This window comes from Hyperoodon ampullatus (genome assembly GCF_949752795.1).
Source record: "Hyperoodon ampullatus genome assembly, chromosome: 9".
NCBI classification, from domain to species: Eukaryota; Metazoa; Chordata; class Mammalia; order Artiodactyla; family Ziphiidae; genus Hyperoodon; species Hyperoodon ampullatus.
This window is the reverse complement of record NC_136922.1, coordinates 11,344,888-11,372,835: the sequence shown is the minus strand read 5'-3', so window position 1 is coordinate 11,372,835 and position 27,948 is coordinate 11,344,888. Positions and strand designations below refer to the sequence as shown.

At 40.7% G+C, this 27,948-nt stretch overlaps 2 protein-coding genes across 5 annotated transcripts in view; one reads left to right on the top strand and one right to left on the bottom strand.

Annotated features, from left to right (window-relative positions):
- The window catches only part of NAPEPLD (N-acyl phosphatidylethanolamine phospholipase D), a gene marked incomplete at both ends in the record, with an annotated part of 42,118 nt that extends 19,449 nt beyond the window's left edge, over positions 1-22,669 (top strand). The window contains 3 exons of the mRNA XM_079711361.1: positions 13,144-13,790; positions 17,460-17,574; positions 22,541-22,669. Of these exons, the coding sequence (XP_079567487.1) occupies positions 13,144-13,790; positions 17,460-17,574; positions 22,541-22,669 (891 nt within the window). The remainder of the gene's footprint in view (positions 1-13,143; positions 13,791-17,459; positions 17,575-22,540) is intronic.
- A 4,039-nt stretch (positions 22,670-26,708) lies between these two features.
- Positions 26,709-27,948, bottom strand: part of ARMC10 (armadillo repeat containing 10) — a gene marked incomplete at its 5' end in the record, with an annotated part of 33,850 nt that continues 32,610 nt past the window's right edge. For all 4 annotated transcript variants that reach the window (XM_079711028.1, XM_079711029.1, XM_079711030.1 and 1 more), the window contains one exon: positions 26,709-27,111. In XM_079711028.1, the coding sequence (XP_079567154.1) occupies positions 26,860-27,111 (252 nt within the window). In that variant the 3' untranslated portion in view covers positions 26,709-26,859. The remainder of the gene's footprint in view (positions 27,112-27,948) is intronic.

The window sequence follows — 27,948 nt, the reverse complement described above, 5'->3', positions numbered from 1 at the left end:
CATTCCTTTTCTGTACGCACTCTCGAGGATTTGCTATTTGTTGACTTTTTAATCATGTCCACTGTAACTGGTACAGGGTAATACCTCCTTGTAGTTTTGATGTGCTATGATAATGAGTGATGTTAAGCATCTTTTTATGTGCTTTAAAAAACAAAACAAAACAAGAAAAAACCTTGTGAGTAAAATTTACCCCCTGAAATGGGCTTATTGAAAGCTGGCTCTGTTTTGAATTTTCTTTCGATCACCTACCACACTACATTTCTAGAGGGCATTGTTCATTTAAGCCTCACAGGCCTTGTGAATGTGAAGTGCCCTTAAGCACTGGTTTTAAAGTTGTCATTCCAGGAAACAAGGCAGCAGCATTTCTGGTTGCCCAACTCTGGTTACTTGGGCAATGAGAGGCTTAGGCAAAGTCCTGCTGCTGGGTTTTAAATGAGTGGAATATGCCAGAACAGACACTCAAGGACTTGTGTCTCAATACTTCCACCCCCTTCCCTTTCCCCCTGGGACAAATCCCAATCCCTGCCAAAGCGCTGTGCTGAGGGTGCTGGCATCCGTAGGTGGGGTGACTCTGCGGAAGGAGACTGGAGGTGGGAACCCCAGCACCAGGAGACGTGGGGACCAGGTGACTTTTCAGAGCTCTTCCGACCCAGAGGGTCCACCATCCTTTGGCTGCACTAGGCTTGGCCTTGCTGTCAGAGGTCCATCGTGGATCTGGAGATTGTGGTCCATCCCGAAGGGATCAGGCACTGCAGGTCCAAGGAGAGCTCATTTGCTGGCACATCCTTCCCAGCTCCCTCACCCCCATGACACCCAGCCTTTGGAAACCAAGGCTGCTCGGGCTCCAGGGATGTGAAGCTGCCTGAGTCCCAAGGCCCGAGGAGAATGTTGTAGGCATTTCATTTTTGTTTTCTAATTTAACATTTAGTTTATATTGGAGTATAGTGGCTTTACAATGTTGTGTTTGTTTTATCTTTAAGCAGCTTGATTCAGGTAAACAGAGACATATCTACTCTTTTTCGGACCCTTCCTATATAAGTTCTTTCAGATTGTTGAGTAGCATTCCCTGTGTTAGACAGTAGATCCTTGTTGATGATCTATTTTATGGATATTAGTATGCAGGTGTTAATCCCAACCTAAGGTATCCCTCCAGCCCCACCTTTCCCCTTTGGTAACCATATGTTCGTTAGTTCTAAGTCCGCGAGTCTGTTTCTGTTTTGTAAATTTGGTTATTTGTATCAATTTTTAGATCTCACCTGTAGGTGATATCATATGCTATTTGTCTTTCTCTGTCTGGCTTATTTCACTTAGTATTGTCACCTTCAGGTCCATCCATGTTGCTGCAAATGGCATTATTTCATTCTCTTTATGGGTAAGTAATAACCTTTTTATGTTCCACATCTTTTTTATCCAGTCCTCTGTCAATGGATATTTTGGTTGCTTTCATTTCGTTGCTATCTTAAATAGTGGTGCAATGAATTTTGGAGTGTATGTGTCTTTTCAAATATGTTTTTTCCAGATATACACCTAGTAGTGGGATTGCTGGATCATGTGGTCCCTCAAATTTAATATTTTATGGAACCTCTATATTGTTCTCCATAGTGGCTGTTACTGGGGTACATTTGCATCAACAGCCTAGGAGGATTTCCTTTTCTCCACGCTCTCTTCAGCGTGTATTGTTTATTGACCTTGGATGATGGTCATTTTGCCTGGTAGTATGTGATACCTCGTTGTAGTTTTGATTTTCATGTCTGTAATAATTAGGGATTTTGGCTTCTTTTCATGTGATTTTTGTTCATCTCTATGTGTTCTTTGGAGATTGTCAAATTTAGATCTTCTTCCCCTGTTTTTGACTGGGTTATTTGTTTGATTTAGAGCCTCATGAGCTCTTTGTATATTTTGGAGATTAATCCTTTTGTTCATACTTCATTTGCAAATATTTTCTTCCATTCTGTGGATTGTCTTTTTGTTCATGATTTACTTTGCTATTCAAAAGCTTTTAACGTTTATTATATCCCCCTTTTTATTTTGTGTTTATTTTCATTACTCTAGGAGGTGGATCCGGAAAGATACTGCTCCGATTTTTGTCAAACAATTCTGGCTATGTTTATGTCTAAGAATTTTATAGTGCCTGTTCTCTCACATTTAGGTCTTTAATCTATTTTGAGTTCTTTTTTTTTTTTTTTTTTTTTTTTTTTTTTTTTTTTTTGTGGTACGCGGGCCTATCACTGTTGTGGCCTCTCCCGTTGTGGAGCACAGGCTCCGGACGCACAGGCTCAGCAGCCATGGCTCACGGGCCTAGCCGCTCGCTCCACGGCATGTGGGATCCTCCCGGACTGGGGCACGAACCCGCGTCCCCTGCATCGGCAGGCGGACTCTCAACCACTGTGCCACCAAGGAAGCCCCTTGAGTTCTTTTTTATGTATGGTGTTAGAGAATGTTCTTGTTTTACTCTTTTACACATAGTTTTCCAGTTTTCCCAGCACCACTTATTGAAGTGACTGTCTTTTTTCCATTGTATGTATAGTCTTGCCTCCTTTGGTAGATTAATTGGTGCTTGAGTTCACTTCTGGTTTTTCTCTTCTTTTCTATTTATTTTTCTGTTTTTGTGCTAGTACCATACTTTTTTGATGACTGTAACTTTGTAGTATAGTCTGAAGTCAGGGAGTCTGATTCATCCATCTCCGTTTTTCTTTCTAAGGATTGGTTTTTGTATTCTCCGTCTTTTTTGTTTCCATACAAATTAAAAAAAATTTTTGTTCAAGTTCTGTGAAAAATGCCATTGGCAATTTGATTGCGATTATATTGAATCTGTAGATTGCCTTTGGTATTATAGTGATTTTGACACTACTGATGGTTCTAATCCAACAACATGGTATATTTTTCCATCTGTTTGTGTCATTTTCGATTTCTTTCATCAACGTCTTATAGTTTTTAGAGTACAGGTCTTTAGCCTCTTTAGGTTGGTTTATTCCTAGGTAGTTTATTCTTTTTGATGCGATGGTAAATGTGATCGTTTCTTTAATTTGTCTTTCTGATCTTTCATTTTTAGTGTTAGTAATGCAAGAAATTTCTGTGTATTAATTTTGTATCCTGCAGTTTACTGAATTCATAGATGAGCTCTAGTAGTTTTCTGGTAGCATCTTTAGGATTTTCTATGTATGATATCATGTCATCTGCAAACAGTGGCAGTTGTACTTCTTTTCCAGTTTGGATTCATTTCTTTTTCTTTTCTGATTGCCATTGTTAGGACTTCCAAAACTATGTTGAATAAAAGTGGCAAGAGTCGACATCCTTGTCTTTTTCCTGATCTTGAGGGAAATGCTTTCAGCTTTTACTGTTGAGAATGCTATTAGCTGTGCATTTGTCATATATGGCCTTTATTATGTTTAGGTAGGTTCCATCTATGTCCACTTTCTGGAGAGTTTTTATCATAAATGGGTGTTGAAGTTTGTCAAACGTTTCCTGCATCTATTCAGATGATCGTATGGTTTTTATTCTTCAGTTTGTTTATGTGGTGTATCACAATGATTGATTTGAGATACTGAAGATCCTTGCATCCCTGGGATAAATACCACTTGATCATATTGAGTGATGTTTTTAATGGATTGTTAGATTCAGTTTGATAGTATTTTGTTGAGGATTTTTGCAACTATGTTTTTCAGTGATATTGGCCTGTAATTTTCTATTTTGTAGTATCTTTTTCTGGTTTTGGTATCAGGGTGGTTGTGGCTTATGAGTGGTTCTTAAACTCCACTGTTGTAGGTGCAAGAGATACAGCCATGAACAAGGCAGAAAGGAAACCTGGCCTCCTTGGAAGTTAGGTTTATTGGAAGAGAGACAATAGTCAAGTAAATGATGTGGAATATTGAAAGATGATTAGTGCTTTGAGGAATAATAAGGCAGAAAAGGAAGGAAAAGGAATAATAAGTCAGAAAAGGAAGATGATTAGTGCTTTGAGGAATAATAAGGCAGAAAAGGGTGAGAACTGCATTCTTTAATGAAGTGTAAGCTTTTTTTTAAGGCAGTTTTTTTTTAGAAAATGTCAAAAAGAAGGCTCAATATGAACGCATTTAAACAGATGCAGCATCATGTAAGAGAGAAGACTCATTTGTCTTAATCCAATTTTTTTTTAAATGTATTTTTGGCTGTGTTGGGTCTTCGTTGCTGCACACCGGCTTTCTCTAGTTGTGGCGAGCGGGGGCTACTCTTCATTTCAGTGTGCATTGCTGTGGCTTCTCTTGCTGTGGAGCACGGGCTCTAGGCGCTTGGGCTTCAGTAGTTGTGGCACGTGGGCTCAGTAGTTGTGGCACGCGGGCTCAGTAGTTGTAGCTCGAGGGCTCTAGAGCTCAGGCTCAGTAGTTGTGGCGCACGGGCTTAGTTGCTCCGCGGCCTGTGGGATCTTCCCAGACCAGGGCTCGAACTCGTGTCCCCTGCATTGGCAGGCGGATCCTTAACCACTGCACCACCAGGGAAGTCCCCTTAATCCAATTTTTATCTTCTTTCTTATCATTTACCTACATCTTGTTTCCCCTTGTTTCCAGTAAAAGCCTAGAACTAGATTAAATGCATGTTGACTTCTGTTATTTTCATAGAAAACTATAAGTCCATACTTTATCCCTTTAAGTTGCCGAGATTATTAATTTTTATGAACTGCTAAGTGTGATAGAGTTATTCATTTAAAAAAATTTAAAGACTATGTAAAGAATACTTACTTCAGATCGTTGGGCCAGTTCAGAATTTAATCAGATTTCTCGAAATTATTTTAATTAGATATTGGGATGCTAGAGTTTAACAATACAGATCCTCAAATTATTGTTTTGGAAGAAGAGGGTAATGTGATATATGTAGGGTTATGATGACTATATATAATGGAATTTACATCATTATAGTATGTTATGTTTAGGTATATGAATATGAAAGTGTTCCAGAAAAAACGTGATTAAAGTATAAAATAACTAATAGAACAGCTCTAAACAACGTGAAAATGGGTTATTAGCAGAGCTACACAATTGCATTGCCTGGTTAGAAAACAGGACTTCGTTCCGGATATTTGCCTTTTCTGGGTCATTGGAGCAGTGGGCCCGCTCACAGGCTTCAAGTTGTTCATGTGCTTTGTGCTCTTGCAGTGGCTCAGTGACCTTCTCTGATTGTTAGTGTTGATGATAGTCTCCAATAGTTAGGAGAAAGGAGGTTGGAGAACTTCAAAGAGGGAGGGAGGCAGGCACCTCCGAGTTTCATTAGTGGAAGGAGGCCGTCCTTATCAGTTACTGCTGTAGAAGTGAGAGGGACAGTCATGTTGGAGGAGGAGAGAGACACGGGACTGAGGCTGCACAGCATGGCCTGGTTCACCAGGAGTCTGGGAACCAGGCTCAGGCTCAGGAATCCTGTCACAGTCCCTCAAGGAACTCTTTTTTTTGGGGGGGTGGGGAGGAGGGAGCTATGAAGTTAGGATAAGAGTTTCGGTGACGAGGATTGTTTTGAGATTCATGTGACACATGCAAGTATTTTGAAAATCTCATGCATTCTTTAGGTGTATGATATTGAAGAATAGGATGCCCTGTGAAAAAATGATACGTACCAATTATTTTATATTTGTACTGTGGTAGGCCAGCAGGTTGCTTTTTTATTTTTATCGAGGGGAAGAAATGCATGTATACAGGTTTTTAAAAAAATATCATAGTACTGACAGGCTTATAAGATAAATACCAGTCCCCTAACCAGCCTCTGCCACCCAGGCCCCTTTATTTCCTTTGGATTTTGTCTTCATATTTCTTTTCTTTTTATTGTGGAATGAACACTTAACATGAGATCTATCTACCGTCTTAAACTTGTCAGTGTACAATGCATTATTGTTGCCTGCAGGGACCATGTTGTACAGCAGATCCCTGGAGCTTCCCCATCTTGCTGAAGTGAAGCCGTGTGCCCACTGGTAATAACTCCCCACGTTCCTCTCCCCGCCAGCCCCTGGCAACCACCATTCCACTCCTTGATTCTATGAGTTTGACTCTTTTAGATCCCTCAGATATGTGGAATCACGCAGTGTTTGTTTTTCTGTGGGCCTCCACATTACTGTCAGATGTAACCCACTCTGTACCCCTCCCCATCTCGCCTGTGCTTCTACTTGAGCTTTCCCCTTACTATTTACATTATTGTGACTATGTCAGTATTTTTCATGGATGAACCAAGTAATGTAGTGTGGCCATGTCTCCTGTCTTACGTACTTTTCCCTCCGAGGTTAATGATCCCTCTTTTTTCATCTGTTGAACTTTCTGTGTGTTTATGACTCATCGTTTCCCTCCTTCCCATGGCTTCTCAGGACCATTTTCCCGAGGGGAGACCTTCAGGAGGTTTTCAGCACCAGGCTCTAATCTGGGCTGATGCCCTCCAGGCTCTCTGTGGCTTCCTTCCGGGCTCTCCCTCACCGTCCTCCTGGGCCCCTTTTCCTCCTCACTGTGGCCCTGTTTCCTGCATCCCACCTGTTCCCCATCTTGGATATTTTCTCCTTTTGGTGGAGCGTACTCTTAATGAGCTTCCTGAGAAGGGGGTGCACGGGACGTCAGTTCTTTGGGATCTTGCTTGTCTAAAATGTCTTTATTCTCACTCTTTATTTCAAATTAAAGTAGAGCTGGTTTACAATGCTGTGCCAATCTCTGCTGTACAGCAGTGACTCATTTATACACATAGAGACATTCTTTTTTTATATTCTTTTCCATTATGATTTAGCATATGATACTGAATATGGTTCCCTGTGCTCTACGGTAGGACCTTGTTGTTTATCCATCCTGGATATAATAGTTTACATCTGCTCACCCCACACTCCCAGTCCTTGGCTCCCGTACCCGCCTACCCTTTGGTAACCACAGGTCTGTTCTCTATATATGTGAGTCTTTTTCTGTTTTGTAGATAGGTTCATTTGTGCCATATTTTAGATTGCACATATAAGGGATATCATATGGTATTTGTGTTTCTCTTTCTGACTTGCTTCACTTAGTATGATCATCTCTGGTTGCATCCATGATGCTGCACATGGCATTATTTCATTCTTTTTTATGGCTGAGTTTATTCTCATTATTGATTGATAGTGTGGGTAATGGAATTTTAGTTTGCAAACAGTTTTCTCTCAGAATTTGAAAGCATTACCTCCATGACCTTCTTTTTAGTATTGCTTTAGAGCAGTTCAGTGCCATTCTTGATCCTTTGTGTGGGACCTTGATTTCCTCTGTGGAAACTCTGAGGATCATCTCTTTGGCACCAATGTTCTGAAGTTTCATGACGTGTGGTTCTTTATTGATCATGCTCATGCCTGGTGGGCCCTTTAGATGTAAAAATCTGTTGCCTTCAGTTCTAGGAAATTTTCTTGTCTATTTCCTTGAAAATTTCCTTCCCTCCATCTTTTCATTGTAAAACAACTACTGATTATATTTTGGATCTCCTAGATCAACCCTCTGTAACTTTATTTCCCCTGTATTTCATTTCTTTCTATTTTTTTGTTTTGCTTTCTGACAGGTTTCCTCAAGAATTTGTTTCATTTTTAAATCAGTATGTGTTTCACTTTTTTACGTGATGGGTGAAAATATCATAATATGAAATTTTAAAAAAGAGTAGAAAATATGAATATCCTATGATCTTAACCATGCATAAAAATAGAACTGTGCATAAAAATAGCATAATGGGGCTTCCCTGGAGGCGCAGTGGTTGAGAGTCTGCCTGCTAGTGCAGGGGACACGGGTTCAGGCCCTGGTCTGGGAGGATCCCACATGCCGTGGAGCAACTAGGCCCGTGAGCCACAACTACTGAGCCTGCACGTCTGGAGCCTGTGCTCTGCAGCAAGAGAGGCCGCGATAGTGAGAGGTCCACGCACCGCGATGAGGAGTGGCCCCCGCTTGCCACAACTAGAGAAAGCCCTCACACAGAAACGGAGACCCAACACAGCCAAAAAAAAAAAAAAAAATAGCATAATGTTTAACAGTGGTTATAATCTCTGCACATGGATATAATGGATGGCTACTCTTCTTTATATTTTCCAAATATTTTATAAGGCACATTTTCTTTTATAATCAAGGAGGAGTTTAAAAATATTAAGCCATTTTGATGGATCTTGTACTCCTAATACGGATAGTATGGCAAAAATATGAAACATTAGCATGCATATTTAATTGAATCGGTGGTATTTTGGTAAAATCAATCTCTATTCACTGTTCACATATATCATCAAAATAAATATGAAAAACAAATATTTTTTATTTAAATCTTAAATATGAGTTGCAAAGTACAGATATTAAAGTTTCCTAAAACAGTACAAAAATACTTTCAGTTGGAAGAAAAGGATTAACTCAAGTCCTCTTTAAAAGTGATTTTTTTTTTTTAGAAAGTATGGTTTGAACAGATTTTTGTCGAATCTTTGTCTCATTCATGTACACAAACACATACACTTAATAAGTATATTAACAAGAATGTGGGTTTCATTGTTTGGAAGTTTACATTATCAATGCCATGGAAAGAGTTATGGTTTAATGAAGAGAGAGGGTCTTGAGAGTCAGAAGACCTTGATTCCACTCCTGATTGGACACTTACTTGTTGTATGACCTTGGCAAGTGTCTTAGTGACCCTCTGCCTTGGTCTGGTTTTCTGTGAAATGGCAGTAACATCTGCTTCACAGAGTTAGATGACAATGTACTTAAAGCATCTGGCAGAGTAGTGGTTGAATAAATGTTGGGATTTTTCCCTTTCCCCAAGAAAACTGAAACATTAACTAGAGTACAGGTTAATAACAGGCTTAGGGATTTTCCCACTTGTAGCTTTAAAAAAGGAGGACCAGCCAAGAAAAATCTGGATCTAGTAAAGAAAAATGCCAAGTGGGTGCTTGATTTCTTTAAATAAAAAAGAATTTCCCCACTCTACATACTTTTTCAAACTCTGATTAGGATAAAAAGTAAAAAACTTTTCTTTTTGGAATCTCAGTTGTAGACACTATTTCTTTGAGTTTCTGGGCCAGTAGTGTTAGAGATCAAATTCTTTAAAATTCTTTTGCGATGGATGGGCTTAGAAACAATATAGCATGAGGAAAGGACCTTGAAGAAAAGTGTGACTGCTTAATTCAGATCTCTTGTCAGACGTTTACCTTTTTTAAAAAACAGCTTTGTTGAGATATAATTCCCGTATTATACAATTGACCTGGTTAAAGTGTACAATTTGGCAGTTTTTCAGTACATTCAGAGTTGTGCAACCGTCACTACATCTAATACATTTTTATTATCCCAAAAAGAAACCCTGTGTCCTTAGTCATCACCCCCCAGTTCTCCAGCCCCTGGAAATCACTAACGTATTTTCTGTCTCTATGGATTTGCCTATTCTGGAAACTTCATATAAATAGGACCGCACAGTGTATGATCCTTTGTGATGGGCTTCTTTCCACACTTTACCTGTTAGTACTGCGTTTGGAGAACAAGTTGAGGCTGCCAGAGGTGCTCAAGGTTTCGTTTCCTCTCAGTTGTCAGTGGATAATGCCAGATATTAAACTTTAAAATGACTTTTAAACTTAGAGCAAAAAGAAAATGCAACAATTTTCAGGGAGTTTTGTTTCAGATGTTTTGATGCACTGTTTAAACATGATGCTACTTAAAGTTTTTATAGTTTTATTAACATAATAGAAGCTCCACATATTCAAAAAGTAAAATCTGGCAAGTTTGGATATCTGTATAAACCTGCAAAATGATCACCATGATCAAGAAAATGAACATATCCGTCATCTCTAAAAGTGTCCTTGTGTCCACAGTAATCCACCTCTGATTCTCCCCGACCTGACTGCCAGGCTGTTACGGACTCACCCTGGAAATATTGCGGGTTCAGTTCCAGACCACTGCAAGAAAGCCAGTCATACCAATTTTTTGGTTTCTCAGTGTATGAAAGTTATGTTTGCATATACTGTAGTTAATTTAAAATACTTTATTGCTAAAAAATGCTAACCATCATCTGACAATGCAAGGTTGCCACAAACCTTCAATTTGTAAAAAAACAAACAAAACAAAAAAACACCGCAGTATCTGTGAAGCGCAATAAAACAAGGTATGCCTGTACTTGTGTTTTTAAAAAATATGTATTAAATGAGAATACTTGGGAGTAAGTCTAGTGGCGTGAGGCAGAATGTGTGGAGGCAGGCGGCGTGCCCTCGTGTGAATGCTGTAACTTCTCTGTTTTTTTGTCTGTAAAATGGGGAGAGTTAATAACACCTACCTCCAGCATTCTGGTATTAAATGAAAAAAATTTTATGAAGCAGCACAGTTTCTAGCACATGGTTAGCACTCCATGCATGTATTTTGTGTTATACGAAAGTACGTGATACATTAGATAATGCTGCATCATCATCATCATCATCGTGTGCCTCGTATGAAGCCTAACACATGCTAGGGACTCAATTGATACTCATTCCCTCTCCTTTCTATCATAATTCTTGATCAGCACACCATATGGCATTTGTTCACCAACCCTAACTACCAGCTTTGAGAACCGAGTTGAAAAATTCATTCACTCATCCATTCAACAAATTTTATCGTGCAGGCTGTGTATCAGTTGTTGAAGCAGGCACTGTGAATGACTCCAAGTTGAATAAGACATGGGCTGCATCCTGTGTGCAGTGAACCAGGGTAACGAGCAGAACATCCAGAGACGGTGTGCAAACGGGTGGCATGGGAGTGGAGTGGGAGAGAGCACTGCCGGCTGTGGACTCAGGGATGGCTCCGTGACGGGCGTGCGACGTGATTAAGGTCTCGAAGGGATGAGAGAGAGAAGAAAGAGGGTCGGTGTCATGCCGGGCTCCCAAGCTCAGGCTGGGAGCGAGGTGCAGTCCCAGTGTTGGGGGGAACACAGAGCCGTGTGCAGGAACTGAGTGAAACAGCTGGAAAGGAGGAGCGGCAGTCCACCCACAGGCTTACCACTGGGCTAAGGAGGTGAGACGTGCTTTGCCAAGCGGTACAGAACCAGTGACGATTTTTCAGCAGGGGAGAGAGTTACGCCATAAGAAAAGTGTTTGAGTGGCTCTAGTGTGTGGAATGAGTTGAAGGAAGATGGGTGAGCCATCAGGAGGACTTGAACATGCCTAGATGTTACTTAGGATCTTAACTCGGATCTTAACTCCTAACTATGAGTAAGGAAACAAGTAAATATGTAAGGGATCGATAGGGGTGGTGCCTGATTGCTTGTCGGGGTTGGGGCGTGCTTCCTTCTTCTTTTGCAGTACTTGCAGAGGGCTTACTCTGTGCCAGCCTCTCCTAATTCAGCCCCCAGTAATGACATGTAGGTGCAATTATTATACCCATTTTTCAGATGAGGAAACTAAGGCTTAGGCTGGCTAAGAGCTCTCTTGTCATTCTCCACCTTCTGGGCCCATTTCCTGTTTGGACCGGCTCAGTGACCTCTCAGTTTCCCTTCACCTGCATCTCCCCTATCTGCCCTCTCTCTCTGCCCTTTGCTGTCTCCTTTGTCCAGCTCTTTGTCTCTCCTGGCAGCTACTGTGACACACCCCAGGTCGTCATTTAAACTTGAAAAGTGGTTTCTCTAAACATGAATTGGGTCATGTCTTTTCTTTTCTTATCGATGCTTCCTCACTGTCTCTGGGTGAAGCGTGGGATTCCAGGCTTTTACTGGGTCCTGATCCTTTATAGGTTTCAGCTTGTCTTCTGCCCCCGAGCGCCACATTCCTGCGTGGCTCTGTGCCTTTGCTCGGGCATTTTCTCCACCTGAAATGCCCTTCCCCCTTTCCTCTGCATCAGGAACTTCTCACCATCCTTCAGGAACGCACACAAGTTACTGTGTCTGTAATGCCTTCCGCAGCTGGGCTCCTCATTCCTTCTTACTGGGCTACAGCATGCCTTGTATTTTATTTAATTAGTCAATACCATGCCTTTTTCAACACTGATTTGCAGCAACTTATAAAAAGACATGTAGCGGTAAAAAACCAGATGGATAAACGTACAAGAGCAAATGGACAATTCGGGTAGAAAAATAAAGCCAAGAAAGAGGTTAGCATAGAAATCTGTTCCATTGTTCCCTGCGATGTGCCCTGTCCTGTTCCCTTCTGCACATGGGCTGGAGGAGTCTTCAGCTTTTACCCTGAACTTCCTGTCAAAGCAAAAGTCAAAGCAGGATTGTCAGTCTTCCCAATGGTAGTCAAAGGAATAAAGCCAATTGCTCTGCAGAAGAGCTTTTCCTGTTCCAGGGAATCAAGAGCAGTGTTTCTGGGGTGTGTGGGAAGGTGGGGTCGGTGTGGGCTGGTATCCAGTCATCAAGACAGCCAGCCCCACGGTACATGCCCGGCAAGTTTCACAAGGAAGAGACCTCCATGCAGCTGTATGGCCTAACACCAAAGCACAGTTTATGAAAGTTTTATAAAAGCCAGGACTGTGACGCTAGAACACAGCTTCTTGTTGGTCCAGCTTAATCCAAGGATAAAATGAAGAATAAAGAAAGGAATAATACTTAACACATTATGTTGTAGTTATTGTTTCACACCCGTTTGCCCCCAGAAGCGATCATCTTCTCATGGGCAGGGACCGTGTTGCGCTTTGGTTTGATCAGTGGTAGAAAACCTCAGAGGTAAGCGATGAGAACCATCTATGCCCATGACTTTCCCAGCAGTCATCACAGTTCTCTGCTCTGAATTCTGTGTACTCAGGAAGTCAGGTTCATGTGAGATCCACGATCTACACATACGTGGTCAAAAGTTTTCTTTACTATTTCTAGGGGCTGACCTCCTGAGGCAGTTTTCAGCAGCGAATGCACCAGCTGAGTAAACAGCAGTAGCAAAGGGACTGCATCTCGGTTGGTCTACTTCTGGCACTTACAGAAGAGAGCCTTTAAAAATCTTTCGTAAAGTCAGCAGTACTCAAAGTTTTAAGTTTAATTTTCCCTTTGTTGGTTGCATTTGGGAGTAACATCTTACATCACTATATAGTGATTATTGAGTCAGATTCAGAAAGAAGTATGCACTTTCAAGAGAAAAGCAAAAATAACACATTTATCGAATGACTTCAGTTCCCCCAAATAACCCTTCTCTCTATAATTTAGGTCAAAAATGTATTTATGATGGCATATAATACCTTTTTTTTTCAATAGCTGCTTTTCTTTCTTTCTTCATATATGTAGGAGCTTGATAAAGAACTCCCAGTGCTTAAGCCGTATTTTATCGATGACCCTGCAGAAGCTGGAGTGAGGGAAGCTGGCTTAAGGGTCACGTGGCTGGGACACGCGACAGTGATGGTGGAAATGGATGAGCTCATCTTGCTCACGGATCCCGTCTTTAGCGCCCGGGCCTCCCCATCGCAGCACGTGGGTCCCAGGCGGTTCCGGCATCCCCCTTGCACCGTCGGTGAACTGCCCCAGATAGACGCGGTCCTCATCAGCCACAACCACTACGACCACCTGGACTACAGTTCCGTCACTGCTCTGAACGAGCGATTTGGTAACGAGCTGCGGTGGTTTGTGCCTCTGGGGCTCCTGGACTGGATGCAGAAATGTGGCTGTGAGAATGTGATCGAGCTGGACTGGTGGGAGGAGAACTGCGTCCCCGGCCACGATAAGGTGACGTTTGTGTTCACACCTTCCCAGCACTGGTGTAAAAGGACTCTGACGGATGACAACAGGGTTCTCTGGGGCAGCTGGTCTGTCTTGGGGCCTTGGAACCGATTTTTTTTCGCAGGAGACACTGGTTATTGCTCTGCTTTTGAACAGATAGGAAAAAGATTTGGACCTTTTGACCTTGCAGCTATTCCCATTGGAGCGTATGAACCGAGGTATGTAGATGTCTAAAGCAAGCATTCCTGCTACATGATAAATTAACTGGACTCCGAGTAATCTGTGGTTTTAATGGTGGACTTTGTTATACATTGGGTGGGGGGTTGGTGGGCCAGAGTCAGTTAAGATTTTTCTTTGAATTTTAAAATGCTTTCATTACAGTCATATCAGTTAAATAATTATTGTAGTTACTGAAATTATATTACCAAGAAAAAAGGACGAGGGTTTAAAGAATTACTCTGCCTATAGCCCGAAGTCCGTGTCCTGTTCTGGCTAAAGCTAAACCTGTCAGCCAGTACTCAAACCTGACTCCCGGTCTTTCTTTCACGTGGAGGATACTCTCCGTGAGTGGAACGCACCCATGCCCTGTCCTGTGTTTAGTGGAGAAAAAGGGCTTGGCCTATAGCATCAGTCCCTTGTGACCGTCTTACTGGAGGCAGCACTGAGGTTAGTCTGCTAAAGACATTGCTGCACTACTGACCACTTGCCCTGCAACCTCTCTGTACTGACTGCCTGTCTTCAGAGCACAGAGCAGATAAAGGTCACACGAGCATTTGAGACCCAGGAGACCCATCCGCTGCCTCTGTTTTCCTTAATACTGCCTATTTAAGGAAAAAAGAAGTGATTTCCAAGAATTCAGTTAGATTTCAGTCAACTCTGGTTGATATGTACAAGTTAAGAGAAAATGAACACTAAAAGTAACAAAGTAGGGGCTAATTTAAAAAATGTTTTATTTTCTGAAGTGCACGCACAGACTCATACAGAATGGTATGTAGGATGGCATTTTATTTAGGCGATCCTACAAACAGAACACTGATACATAGATGAATTGAGCAAATCTGATCATTGGTTTCCATCAGATTGTTATACTTACTCTTCATTAACTTTTTAAGTTCACCAAAACCATTTCATTGCTAAGTATATTAATGCTTATTTCTCCCTTTTTTCTAGTTTCTTCATTTAAGGGACTAGATATTTTTACCTTACTAAAAAATTATTATAAGCCAATAGTAGTGCTTGAATTTCACTTTTCCACATAATTCTAATTCTGAATTCTAATGAAACCTCTTAAAACATCAGTCAACCTGTTTACAAATCAATTTTATATGGTATTGATCCTTATTCAATATATGTTCTTAGTATATTAGAATACTTCTTTCTTATAATTGTGAAAATAAAATTTTCATATGTAGAAATATACAGACTTGTCATATACAGGTGATGATAAAATGTGTACAGCCGAAGTCTGCAAATGCACTCACATAATTCCCCCTTGCTGCTTGCACTGCAGCTGTCTTGTCACTAAGATGGGAGAAGGATGGGGAGGACAACATTTGCTCTAAAGAGTAAAATTGTAGTAGCCTCTACTCTGTATTCCAGTTCTCTAGTCAGTTCTAAAATTTTATTTTTATTTTATTATTTTTTGGCTGTGCCGCATGGCATGTGGGATCTTAGTTCCCTGACCAGGGATCAAACCCATGCTCCGTGCATTGGAAGCCTGGAGTCTTAACCACTGGACCACCAGGGAAGTCCCAATACCAAAGTTTTAGAAATGTTGTTATCAACAAAACTTCAGAGTAGTCTATAAATGTAAGATGATCACACCCAAAACAATTTTCAATAATCTGCTTAGAATGTTTTCACCCTTACTTTTGGGATCTCCTGTCATCGGGCATTCTATCCAAGTCGGTTAGGATTTTAACTTTTTATTTTAATTTGTATACCAGAGTAAACACTTTATTTCAGACATGAAAAGGAATGTCTATCCCTTTGATTTGAAGAAAGGAATATGTCTATCCCTTTGATTTGAAGTAGGAGTTCTTAAAAAATCAATAGAGGGCTTCCCTGGTGGCGCAGTGGTTGAGAGTCCGCCTGCCGATGAAGGGGACACGGGTTCGTGCCCTGGTCCGGGAAGATCCCACATGCCGCGGAGCGGCTGGGCCCGTGAGCCATGGGCGCTGAGCCTGCGCGTCTGGAGCCTGTGCTCCGCAACGGGAGAGGCCACAACAGTGAGAGGCCCGCGTACCGCAAAAAAAAAAAAAAAATCAATACAGAGAAACAGCCAAAACTGTTTTCATCTTGCCCTGAATTCTAAGTGTCAGGAGATAAAGCAGAACAAATGCTTCTCTAATCTCTTGTTGAGAACACAGTGGCTTTGTTTTGGGGCTCCCATCAGGCCTGGCAACTCCTAACAGTAAATAACAACCCTTGTGCTGTGCAGATGGATGAACTTTTCCATGACGTGTTCTACAAAGTGCAGCAGCCCCTCTGCTGAATCCAGATCCCTTCATCTTCACTGCAGTGTTCATTGCCAGTAGCAGACCCAGGATATAAATAATGTGAAGACACTGTTGTTTTTCCTCTTCTAAACTGCTGGCTGGAGGGCTTCCCTGGTGGCACAGTGGTTAAGGATCCGCCTGCCAATGCAGGGGACACGGGTTCGAGCCCTGGTCCAGGAAGATCCCACATGCCGCGGAGCAACTAAGCTCATGCGCCACAACTACTGAGCCTGTGCTCTAGAGCCCGCGAGCCACAACTACTGAAGCCTGCATGCCGCAACTACTGAAGTCCACGCGCCTAGAGCTCGCGCTCTGCAACAAGAAGCCACCACAATGAGAAGCCCGCGCACTGCAACGAAGAGCAGCCCCTGCTCGATGCAACTAGAGAAAGCCGGTGCGCAGCAACAAAGACCCAGCACAGCCAAAAATAGATAAATAAAATAAATTTATAAAAATAAACAAACTGCTGGCTGGGCAAGCAAAGGATTTGCCTGTATGTAGTACATTCTACTTTTGTATCAGAAATAATTCTTTCTCCTGAAAGTGCTGGCTTTGTCAACTCCCTACTCTTTTGGAAGAATTCTATGAAGTAGCTGCTGTACTTCATGCTTTGAATACATTTTGTCTTGTTTAATCCTCACAATACCCTTGTGAAGTGGGCATCGTTTCTGTTTCACAGACCAGGAAGTGGCAGCTGGAGAAACTGAAGCAGCTCCAAAGGCATTCCCAGGAATCGGCAGAGCTGGGATTCACGCCCAGGCCCCCTGCCTCCAGAGCCGTCTCTTCCCAGGCATGGGGCAGCCTTGCACGTTGCTAAACTCTCTCTGTTTAGTCCCCCTGATGGGGCCTTTCTTCTTGCCAAACCAAGCGCCTCACTCCGTCAGTTGTATGGTATTTAAATAAAATCCTTGAATAGTAACTGGATTTTTTTTGCTCCTGATCTTACAAATTATACACTAATTTTTGTTTCCTTTTCACTTTAGCACGTTAAAAAACAATTGTTTCAGCAAGGTTATTTGCAACTGGAGTTTTGATTTCTAGTGCTTTACCCATTATTCCATTTCTTTTATTCATACCAGGATTGCAAAATGTCTGCTTTTTAAAGTAATAAGATATCTTCAGAATAAATCATCAGTAAAATAAAAATACATGTGAAACAAAATCCTACTATTCAAAGGGAAGTTTTGCTTGAGACTTATCTACTGTATAGCAGTTTGTACAAGAAAGATTTTTATTTTTTTCCAGCAGAAAAGTGGACTGAAGGGAGATGGTTTTGCCTACTATGATTTATTCCTGTGCAGAATGTTAAAGGTTGATTACATGAAGCAGTAATTAGAATTTATTGTATACTTAAAAGCCCAGATTTAATAAATTATTGTGTTTTATCAGGTGGTTTATGAAATACCAGCATGTAGACCCAGAAGAGGCTGTAAAGATTCACATTGATGTGCAGACGAAGAGATCTGTGGCAATTCACTGGGGAACTTTTGCCTTAGCGAATGAGGTGAGTGTGACTGTGGTAACAAGAACTCGTTACGTGTCTGACCGATGACAGGATCGATCACTGTACCCTGCAGTGTGTTCAGAAACCAAAGTAGAATCAGAACCTGCATGGTCATCAAGTGAATTAGGGTGGTAAATCATATAAATTAGTAAAACAATATTTATATACAGTGGGAAAAAATCCTCATTGCATGTTGTTCTTTTGGCTTATTTCTGTAGTTAATGAAGCATGTGTTCATACAACCGAAAATGTGTGTAGCCTTAGTAAACAGAAAAGTGAACCATCATGTCATCCCCCTCAGGGGAGGCTTTTGTTCTGGCAGAAGATACAAGACATGCACATAATTACTCAGAGTGCTGTAAAGTGGGACAGATAAAGTGGTCTCAGAGTCAGGGACTATTACTAATTGCGAGGATCGGGGAGAGCTTCGTGGAAGAGTTGACATTTGAACTTGGCTGTGAAAAGGCAAAAGGAGGAAGGCGTTTCAAGGGGAGGGAAGGGTGGGACTGGAGGCAGCCGGCATGGGGAACAGTGAGGACTCCGTTCAGCCAGAGTATGGATGACAGGGAGGCAATGGGGGAAGTGAGGCTGGGCAGCTTGGAAGTTTTCAGAGGTATGTTATTCATCCAGTAAACACTGACTTGGTGTCTGCCGTGTGCCAGGCATTGGGATAAATGGCGGTTTTATCCCTAGACTAGTAAAGAGCTTATTTTTCCTTAAGGTGGCTGAACCCTGGAACTCTGCTACTGGCCAGGGTTGTGGCATCAAACAGAAGCTTAGCAAAAAGCATTCTCTCCTTTCCTCGATCCAGGGCCTGCCCTAAGCAAAATTTAGAAACAGATGACTGAACTTGGCTTCTTCTGTTTTGCTCTGTGTGGCATCTTCCCCATTCCGGGGCCTCTCTGCAGGAGCCCTGTGCTTTCCTGCTGTTTTAAGCACTCCCTCTCTGTCCTATTTCTGGCCCACCCTCTCCCTAGTTGCATCTTATTCCAGAACTAATACACTGCCTGCCCCCTGCCGACTCCCCCGTAGTCAGAATTCCCATTCCGCAATGCTGTGGCCCTGAGCCACACTGTTGGGGGACAGATTGGAATCAATAAATGAATGTCCACGGGCGTGGGAAGGGTGAAGGAGAATATGATGAGTGTGTGTGTGTTTCTGTGTCTGTGTATTTGGAGAAGGGGGAAGTTTGATACTGGTTTCCATTGGGTTACCACTATTATTTAGAGGCAGTGTCTTACTCCGTGTGTGTGTATGTGTGTTCCATATGTATATAGGTAAATTTAGATACATGCATGTTTATGTTCCATATATAACATATTTCAGCAACTTAGATGAAGTAATAGTATTTTATTAAACCTTGCAAAGAGAAGAATCAAGGATGACTCCTAAATTTTTAACTTGAGTAACTGGGAAGGTGGCTGTGTTCTTGACTGAGATGGGAAGATGAGGAGAGGAGAGGAAACCTCAGTCTTCAAGAGTTATTGTGTTATTCAGCCTTCAAGAATTACTCCTGTTTTAAATCTAAACTTCACCTTTATTTCTTAATGAAATATAAAATACACTCTTATTTAGTCTTTTTGACATTAGTTGCATAAATTGAGAACTACGAGTTTGCTAAATAAATTATAAAGTACATGGAATTTTGGGGGAGGATGTTTAGCCTATGCTTTGCAAACACTTTTAAATGATTTGCATGTAAATAGTTGTAATAACTGCTTACTATAATATAAGCAGCTTAAGGATGTTATTGACTTGGCAACACTAAAACTGTATGTAAGGCAACATCTGATTTATCTAAGGAATGATGAGTGAATTTCCTAAATGATGTATTTAAGCACTTAAACTTAACTGACTAGTTTTGGTAGAAACAAACTGTAGGCACTACATAATATATGTTAACTTCTTAAATGACCAGGGTCTTTATTTTGAGTCTCTTCTGTTGGAGTAGATCATAAAACAGTGACCCCTTTGAAAGGGAATGTATGAGCTGTCTGGGGCGGGTTGCCTGGCCCTTAATGGGTCCACACTGCTGGGAGCTTCTGCTTTCACCACTTACTCTTTTTCTTTTCCCACATCTTTATTAGATTAAAATTGCTTTACAATGTTGTGTTAGTTTCTGCTGCACAGGTATGTGCATGCCTATATCCCCTCCCCATCACACCCCTCTAGGCGGTCACAAAGCACCAAGCTGATCTCCCTGTGCTGTGCGGCTGCTCCCCACTAGCTGTCTGTCTTGCACATAGTAGGTGTACATATGTCCGTGCTTCTCTCAATTCGTCCCACCCTCCCCTTCCCCCACTGTGTCCACAAGTCCGTTCTCTACGTCTGCGTCTTTAGCCCTGCCCTGCCACTAGGTTCATCAGTACCATTTTTCTAGTTTCCATAAATATGCGTTAATACACGGTATCTGTTTTTCTTTGTGACTTACTCTGTATGACGGACTCCAGGGCCATCCACATCACTACAGATGACTCAGTTTTGTTCCTTTTTATGGCTGAGTAATATTCCATGGTATATATGTCTCTAACCTACTATCTTGCTTTATACATATTGTTTGGTCCCATGGCTATTAGGCCTTTTTACCTTCCCTGCAGGATTAATGTGCTTGCACTAAGAGCTAGCTATCTGTCACCCAGAGGCTTTCTTGCCTACTTCTAGAGCTCCCTTCTAGATGGTTGAAGCAGCCACGAATTGACCTATGGAGAAACTCAGAAAGATACTGCAACATCAAAATGCATACTAAATTATAGCTTATAACTAAAGTTACAGTTTAGGAAAGACATTATTAGTGTAGGGCAGTTGTGTAAGTGCATTGTTGGCCAAGACTTGTAAGAGAGAGCACAGGGGAGAAAAAATTTAACAGAACAGTTATTTTTCATTGGGAAAGAATTTCGTCATTTTGAAATCTCTTAAAAACAATTTTGCAAGGGAAGCTTCTTGACTTAGGCTATTATTTATAGTTAAATTTCATGGGGGATATATTAGCAATCTCCTATATGCATAAAAAAGAGTAAAAGTAGATTCCTGTTGTCAACTAACCCACTAATAAGTGGCAACCTCAGTTACTCCGTAGTCAGTGGGAAGGCATCCCTGACCCTCGAAACATAGCCATAAACCTAGAAGTGCGCAGGCGGGGAGAAAAGACCCACGTGTGGCCAGTAACTGTTAGCAATCTGTACATCTGAAGCCACAGAAAACATGCCTGGTTTTCCTAGTACATCACCGGCTGGCCCTTCCTACTCTCTGCTGCTAGTTCCTCGTCCGCAGTGATTGCCTTGGGACTCAGTCCAGGGGCCCCATTTCTTCTCTAGTTGGTTACTCCCTTGGGCATCTCATGAGTCTTATGGCTTTAAACACCATCTATCCACTGTACCTCTCTAGCCCAGGTTTCCCCCTACAATCCATGTTTATGTGTCCAGCTGCCTGACGTCTCCACTTGGATGCCCATCAGGTACCCAAAACTTCAGTCTAAAACCAAACTTCCTGATCTTCCCTCAAAATCATTTCTCCTAATCTCAGTAAATGGCAACACCCTCCTTCCAGTTCCTCAGGCCAAACCCTGTGCTCTCTTTCTCTCATATCCTCCCTCCAGCTTTTCCCCACTTGCAGTCAGCTCATCCTTTAGATTGTATTTAGACTTTGAGTACCTCTTACCCCCGTCACTGATGCCACGCTGCCCCTTACAGTCTGTTCTCAACGCTGCAGAGGGCAGCGACCGTACCCCTTAGGTCAGACTGTGACACTCCTGTGCCAGAAGGACCTGCAGCTTTCCATCACACTCCCAGTCAAAGCCGCAGCCCTCACAGCTGCCTGCAAAGCCTGGTGCAGGCTGCTCCCTCAGGTCTTTGTTCAAAGGTTGCCGTCTCCGAGGGGACTTCTTAGACGGTTGTATTTAAAATTGAACCTCCACCCCCGACACTTACCAACTGCGTTCTCCCCAGAACATGTCACACCCACTCAGATACTGTTTTATTTATTTCTTATCTGTCTCTGTATTGGGATGAAAGCTCTAGGAAGGCAAGGGTTTTTATTTAGTTCACGGACCTGGCCGCTCTCTGGGTGCTCACCAGCCATTGCTGCATGGAGGGTAGAAGCTGACTTACCACCGGCGATCAGAGCAGAGACTGTTTGATTTTTATTTCTGCTTTAATTTTAACATTTTATAGCTTTTCTAATTGAAATTGGGGAAAAAGCCCTTTGGGTAATACCTGTTTTCTTCCTTTATTTGCTGTAAAAATAGCTACTGTACACTGTAAAGATTTAGCTCGAAAGAGAAACAACTGGTGAAATGATTTCTTTTATACCTTTTGCTTTCTTTAACTATAACACATATTCAAGTGGTTTCCATTTATTTGGTAAACATTTGAGTATGCTGAAACATTCTTCAACAGTGTGCTGTCTTTATTTTTTTTTGAGTTATGAAAAGGTGAGGAAACAAACGGTAACTCCATCTGTTACATCTCTTTTCCTCAGGCCCCTGTTCAATCCATAGACTACAGAATCGGTATTTGGTTGGGGTTTGGGGATGACAACCCTTCTGCAGCCAAAAGTATTTTCTCTAGCGTTTGCTTATACACACATACTCTTCCTTATAATCTAAGTGTCTATGTTCTCCCCAAATATTGGTAACACTTAATTCTTTAGCATTGATTCCATTTAGACTGGGATTTCATGTAGGGAAATAGTGATCAGAGTTCATGCAGTCTAATAATGCTCAATCTAAGTTGGCCAAATTTGACATGCATGGTGTTAACAGATTGATAAATATGACATTTCTATTGGCTTAATGATTCTATATTAGAAAGTGTGATTGACTCATTTGCTAATGCTTCAGTGAAAAGGAAGAGCATTACTTTAAGTAGGCTGTGTTGCTTATTTTAGTTTGAACTCTTGTTTGACATATCCCCCCAAATATATGTATGCTTCACTTTTTCCATTTTTGTTTCTCTCTGCCCTTTGCCAGCATTACTTAGAACCTCCAGTGAAACTGAGTGAGGCTCTAGAAAGATACGGACTTAAGACTGAAGAGTTTTTTGTCTTGAAGCATGGAGAGTCAAGATACCTTAATACTGATGATGACAACTTTGAGTAAATATGAGCACAGGGGCTTTTAATGAAAAAGGCATCATCTGATGTAAATCTAAAAAGACTAAGAAATTCATGAATATTACGATTTTTTACATTTGGAAACAACTTCTGCAGGTTTGTGTTCTATGTTGTAACCTGCTTACTAACATGATTGCCAGTTCTTATAAACAGAGAAGAGTTCAGAGGTGGGTCATTTAAATGATGAAGGCTAATGTGGATTTTAAGTCGTGTCTCAGTGACACAAACATTGCAATGGAATTTTTTTTACTAAAGCATTCTACTTTAGTTGTAGAGTTTTGAGATTATGAAAAACTGATTTTAAAAACTCATTTCTGTTCTTCTATTCTTAGGGGCCTCCTGCATGGTAAGTCAAGGCTGTCAGATTTTCTCACAGGCCTGCACATAGAAACATATTTCTTACAGTCATGTTAGAGCAAATGATGACATTGATTCCCCACGTGGTTATATGCCAAATGTTAAGAGATTTATTTTTTTCAACATAAAAACATAGGAGTTTGGGCTAAGTTACCTTTTTTTTTTTTAAGAAAGGAATAATATGCTCTGTGGCATATCTACAATCCCCAAATCAAAAGCCCTCTGAGCTGGGCCGAGGAGGGGGAGTGTGGTTATGAGAACAGGATTTGTGAAATGTTCTATTTTTAATCTAAACGTCAGACCTGCTCAGCACAAATATAGCTGCCAGGAAATAATTTACAAAGATAAATGCAGATCTTAAATGTTAATAGACCATATACTTTGAGTTAAATTTTATTCTTTCCATATTCCATCTTCTCTCTATATATATATACTCATTATTTTTTCTGGTTTCTTAGCTCAAACCCCAGTATGTCAGTGAGCTTTATAAATATTTTCTGTTTTACATGATTCTCTTACATTTTTATATTACACGATCCTTAAGCACGGTTCTACTTTTATTAAGCCAGTGTGGAATATTAGTGGTTGAAAAAAAAGACCGTGATTCTGGGAGTCCACTGCCCTGAGTCTTAGTCCTAGACAGGCTCTACACGCACTCCGTTACTCTGAACCTTCCTAAATGAGAGAGCTGATTCGAGGCCCGTTCTGTCTTCCCAATCCAGCCTCAGTGAAATGAACTTTATTCATACAAATAATCAAAATAGGTTTCCTACACCAAATGCTACCCAGGTAGTGCCCTGTAATTTATTTTCACATATATATGCACGTTAGCCACTTAATCTGAATTTTAATCCTGCTTCCACCTTGGATTTTCTGTGTGCCCTAAAACAAGTCACCTAAGCTCAGTGTGCCTCAGTGTCCTCATGTGCAACAAGGGGATGATTTTCACCTACCTCCAAAAACTGTGAAGAATAAATAAGTCTTTTTTTTTAAAAAACAGTTTGAAAATATAAGGGAGAAAATGATATCTTAAGATATCACTGCCTAATACAGATAGGTAGATTTGAAAGTGGAAAATAGGCTAATGCTTTTGATAATATATATTCAAGCATATAAGGACACTAAACATGGAGGACTAACAACTTTGTCTCCCACATTTTGTAAATTTGGAGAATAATAGCCAAGATAAATGTAAATAATATTTATCAAAATTTAGCATTTTTATCTACAAAGATGCAAATCTGTCAAGGGGAAATGTATATGTAATATAGGTAAATGTATATGATTCGTGGGCACTAAAGCACAAAAAATTTCCCCATAAAATAAACCTTCAGGAAAAAAAAAAAAAAACACTTTTTCACTCCAAAGGAACATTTAGCAAACAGATGGGAATCAAGATGTTTGGCTTATGGTGGATTAGCTTTGGCATGGGTCGCCCTAACACTAGCCAGAGTTCTGTGGTCACCTTCCTCGCTGTTGCACGCCAGATGGAAAATTCATCTCTTACCTCTGCTCTATGAAGCAAGCCAAGCACATCTTGCTTAATTATTTCTTCTCCTTGAGTGGCCTTAATATTAATTTTGTATTCACATGTACTGTTTAACTGAGGGGTCTCCAAGCACTTTAAATTATGTTCTAAGTTCCACTTAATTGGGCCTGCCTCATTTTCTAGGCTTCCTCCAAGCTGTAATTTTTATGACCATTTGCATTCTGTTCATTAGGAAGTACATTGAGCTTCATCTCTCCTATCTACATTTTGAAGGGTTTTATGTACAAAGCAAAAACAAATTTTGAAAAATAAGAGTAATCCACTCTGTTCCCTCCATTCTGTCTAATACATGTCATACCTTTTCGTTTGTCTCATCCTCTAAGTCAATTTCATTTTCCTCTTTGATTAGCCAGCATCCATACCAACATGTAAGATTTTATTGAAATCCCTTTCTCCCGTGATAACTGAAGAACACTTTGAAACTCACTGCCCAAGAGGGTGGGACCATCAATTAGGAGAAAGCCCACCTAAAAAAGGTAAGATGTGCCATGACCTACATAGGTAAAGATCGAACTGTGCACTTTCCCTGTGGAATTTTTTCTGGATGACTCCCCCCTTTTCTCTAGCATTTTGACATTTCAAGCTCAATGCTCTGATCGCCAGGAAATGTTATTTGTTCAAACTAATAATAGAGGAAAAGAAGAGAGGGTGTTTTAGAATCCAATGCTGCTACCGCACATTGAAATCAAATCTTCGTTTTAATGTGTGTACATTTTGAATATATATTTTCATTAAACAAGGAGGAAGATTAAGCAAAATTGTTATAAAGAAATGTGCCTTTCAGGGAGTTAATACTTATGTTTGCATCACTTGATAAATGATCCGTAGCCTTCATAATGTACATTATTACTGCTGTAGCTAATTTAGAATTTTCATGTTTTCATCATATTTCTATTGTAAAAATATGTCTCCCAAGTTTCATTTCTGTATCAGGATAACCCTTAGAAAGCACATTTTTCTGTTTGAGGATTTGTGACTTCCTATGGAAATCTATGTATTTACAAATGAAATTTAAAGTACTCTTCTCTTAAAGCTTTGCCTTAAATACACGAGTAGGAAAGCTTCTGCTGACAAATTGATTTACTTAATAATTAAGCATGGTGGTGGTTATGAACTTGAATATTACAAAACCTGGGGGGGGGAAACCTGGCTGAATTCAAATATATCAATAAATTGTTAGAGTAGCTTATGGGATAAAAATACTATTAAAAATAACTGCTGAGAATTTTTCATATCGTGTCATTTTCATCATGTAAAATATGGGCGAAAATTAATGAATAAAACTTCTTTCAATTAAGGGGAGAAAATAATCCTGTGACATTTTTCTAATTTATTTTTTTTAATTATGAAATTTATGCCCAGAGTAAGAAATTCAAACACTAGAAGAAGGTGTACATAGAAAAGTCATTTCCTTACTCCCTAATCATATTCTCAGGAGCCTGGTTTTCATTCTAGATATATATACCAAAATGCCTTTATATGAATGATTGATAGAAGTGTTCTGTCCATATATAAAGCATAATTTTTTTGATTTTAAAAAAACCACAAATGGGGTCATATTTTTCTACAACGTGTATTTTGAAAAACAACCATATTTCATGGATGTCTTTCCACATCAGCACATTCAGACTTGCTTCATTCTCTTTAAAGACTATATAACTGATTTAACCCATTGCCTTGGCCTTTGGATGGATTTTGATTGATACCAGTATGTTACACACATCAAACCGAATGGGGGTGGGTGAGTGCTAGGAAACATTTCTAACAGTTTACAGTCTTCATGGACTAGAATAGATTCTAATGATGAGAACAGACCTGAAAGAGCGGCAGGTGGCCTTGGGAGTATGGGATCGATCTCATCACTACGAAAAGAACAGGGTCCTTCCTAGGGCGCTTATGAAACATACTGCTGCTGTCCCAGCTGAATAACTAACTGCAAATCACTGCCAACAGTGGAAGGGTAGCTTACACATAAAAAGGTCACTGTCACTCCGTGTAGAGGAAATAACTGAAGTAGCTTAGCAAAAAGCAAAATAAAAACAAAGAAAATGGTTTCAGAACAAGCTCTTATATTCTTTTGGTATCAATAAAATGATCCGAGACCAGGGCAAGTTGTAGCTGTGTTAATGATGAAAGGTGCTATTTATTTACTGTTTGTTTGTTTAAATTCAGCAGTTGAAAGAATCCCTTTGTAAGGAAGGTGAAAAACGAGAAGTTTATGTGTATTATTTCTAGACTGCATTACTCTTTGGAAAAATATGACCAACCAGTTAGAATTTTGGTATCATTGTTGCCTTTTCCTTCACATCTGCATCATGGTGATAAACTAAAGCTCTTATTTTCTGGACACATTCTTCTCCATATAACAGGTAAAACAGTGAACCTTCAGTGAAAGTTGGCTGAATAACTAAATGGCCGTCCTTTTCAAGGCAGGTACTTATATTCTGCAACAGTGTGAGAACTCGAAGAAGAATCTCCTTTGCTACATGGCCATCATAAAGGGAAAGGAATGATGAATCCACCTGAAGTAGGAAACAATAAAAATATACGAAAACATTTTCCATGTGTATGTTCACATTTTAAAGCTGTAGTGAATGCATTTAAGAAATCTTGTCATAGAAAACTATCCCTAAGACTGCATAACATAAATGTGTAAAATCTTAGGCACTCCTACATCATATACTAATGGAAAAAAGAGGTTTTGTGTTTTAGCTAAAAAATACTATTTCCTTGGAATCCTAGAATGTAGTCATTTGGAAAAACACCCATTTCCTCTTTAAGATCCATCATATATAGTCATCATGGAAACTCATTAATTCACCAAACACTAACTGCACACACAGTGTGCAGGGCATAGAGCTGAGCAGATGAATATGACAGGGTCCCTTTCCTATAGGACTTGAGGTCCATTCTACCACAGCACTACCTATGCTTCCTTCAAAATACCACAGCTTTTTTTTTTTTTTTTTTTTTTTTTTTTTGCGGTACGCGGGCCTCTCACCGCTGTGGCCTCTCCCGTTGCGGAGCACAGGCTCCGGACGCGCAGGCTCAGCGGCCATGGCTCACGGGCCCAGCCGCTCCGCGGCATGTGGGATCTTCCCGGACCAGGGCACGAACCCGTGTCCCCTGCATCGGCAGGCGGGCTCTCAACCACTGCGCCACCAGGGAAGCCCAAAATGCCACAGCTTTTAACTGCTCCTTTCTTACATATTTTTGTCTCCTCTCCTAGATTGTAAGCTCATGAGGACAAGCACCATGAAATGCTGTACTCACTGGTGTATCTTGGCACTCAGCCCAGCATCAGGCACATACTGTGACCTCCAGAAATACTAGTGTTTCAGTGGATACTAAGATACACT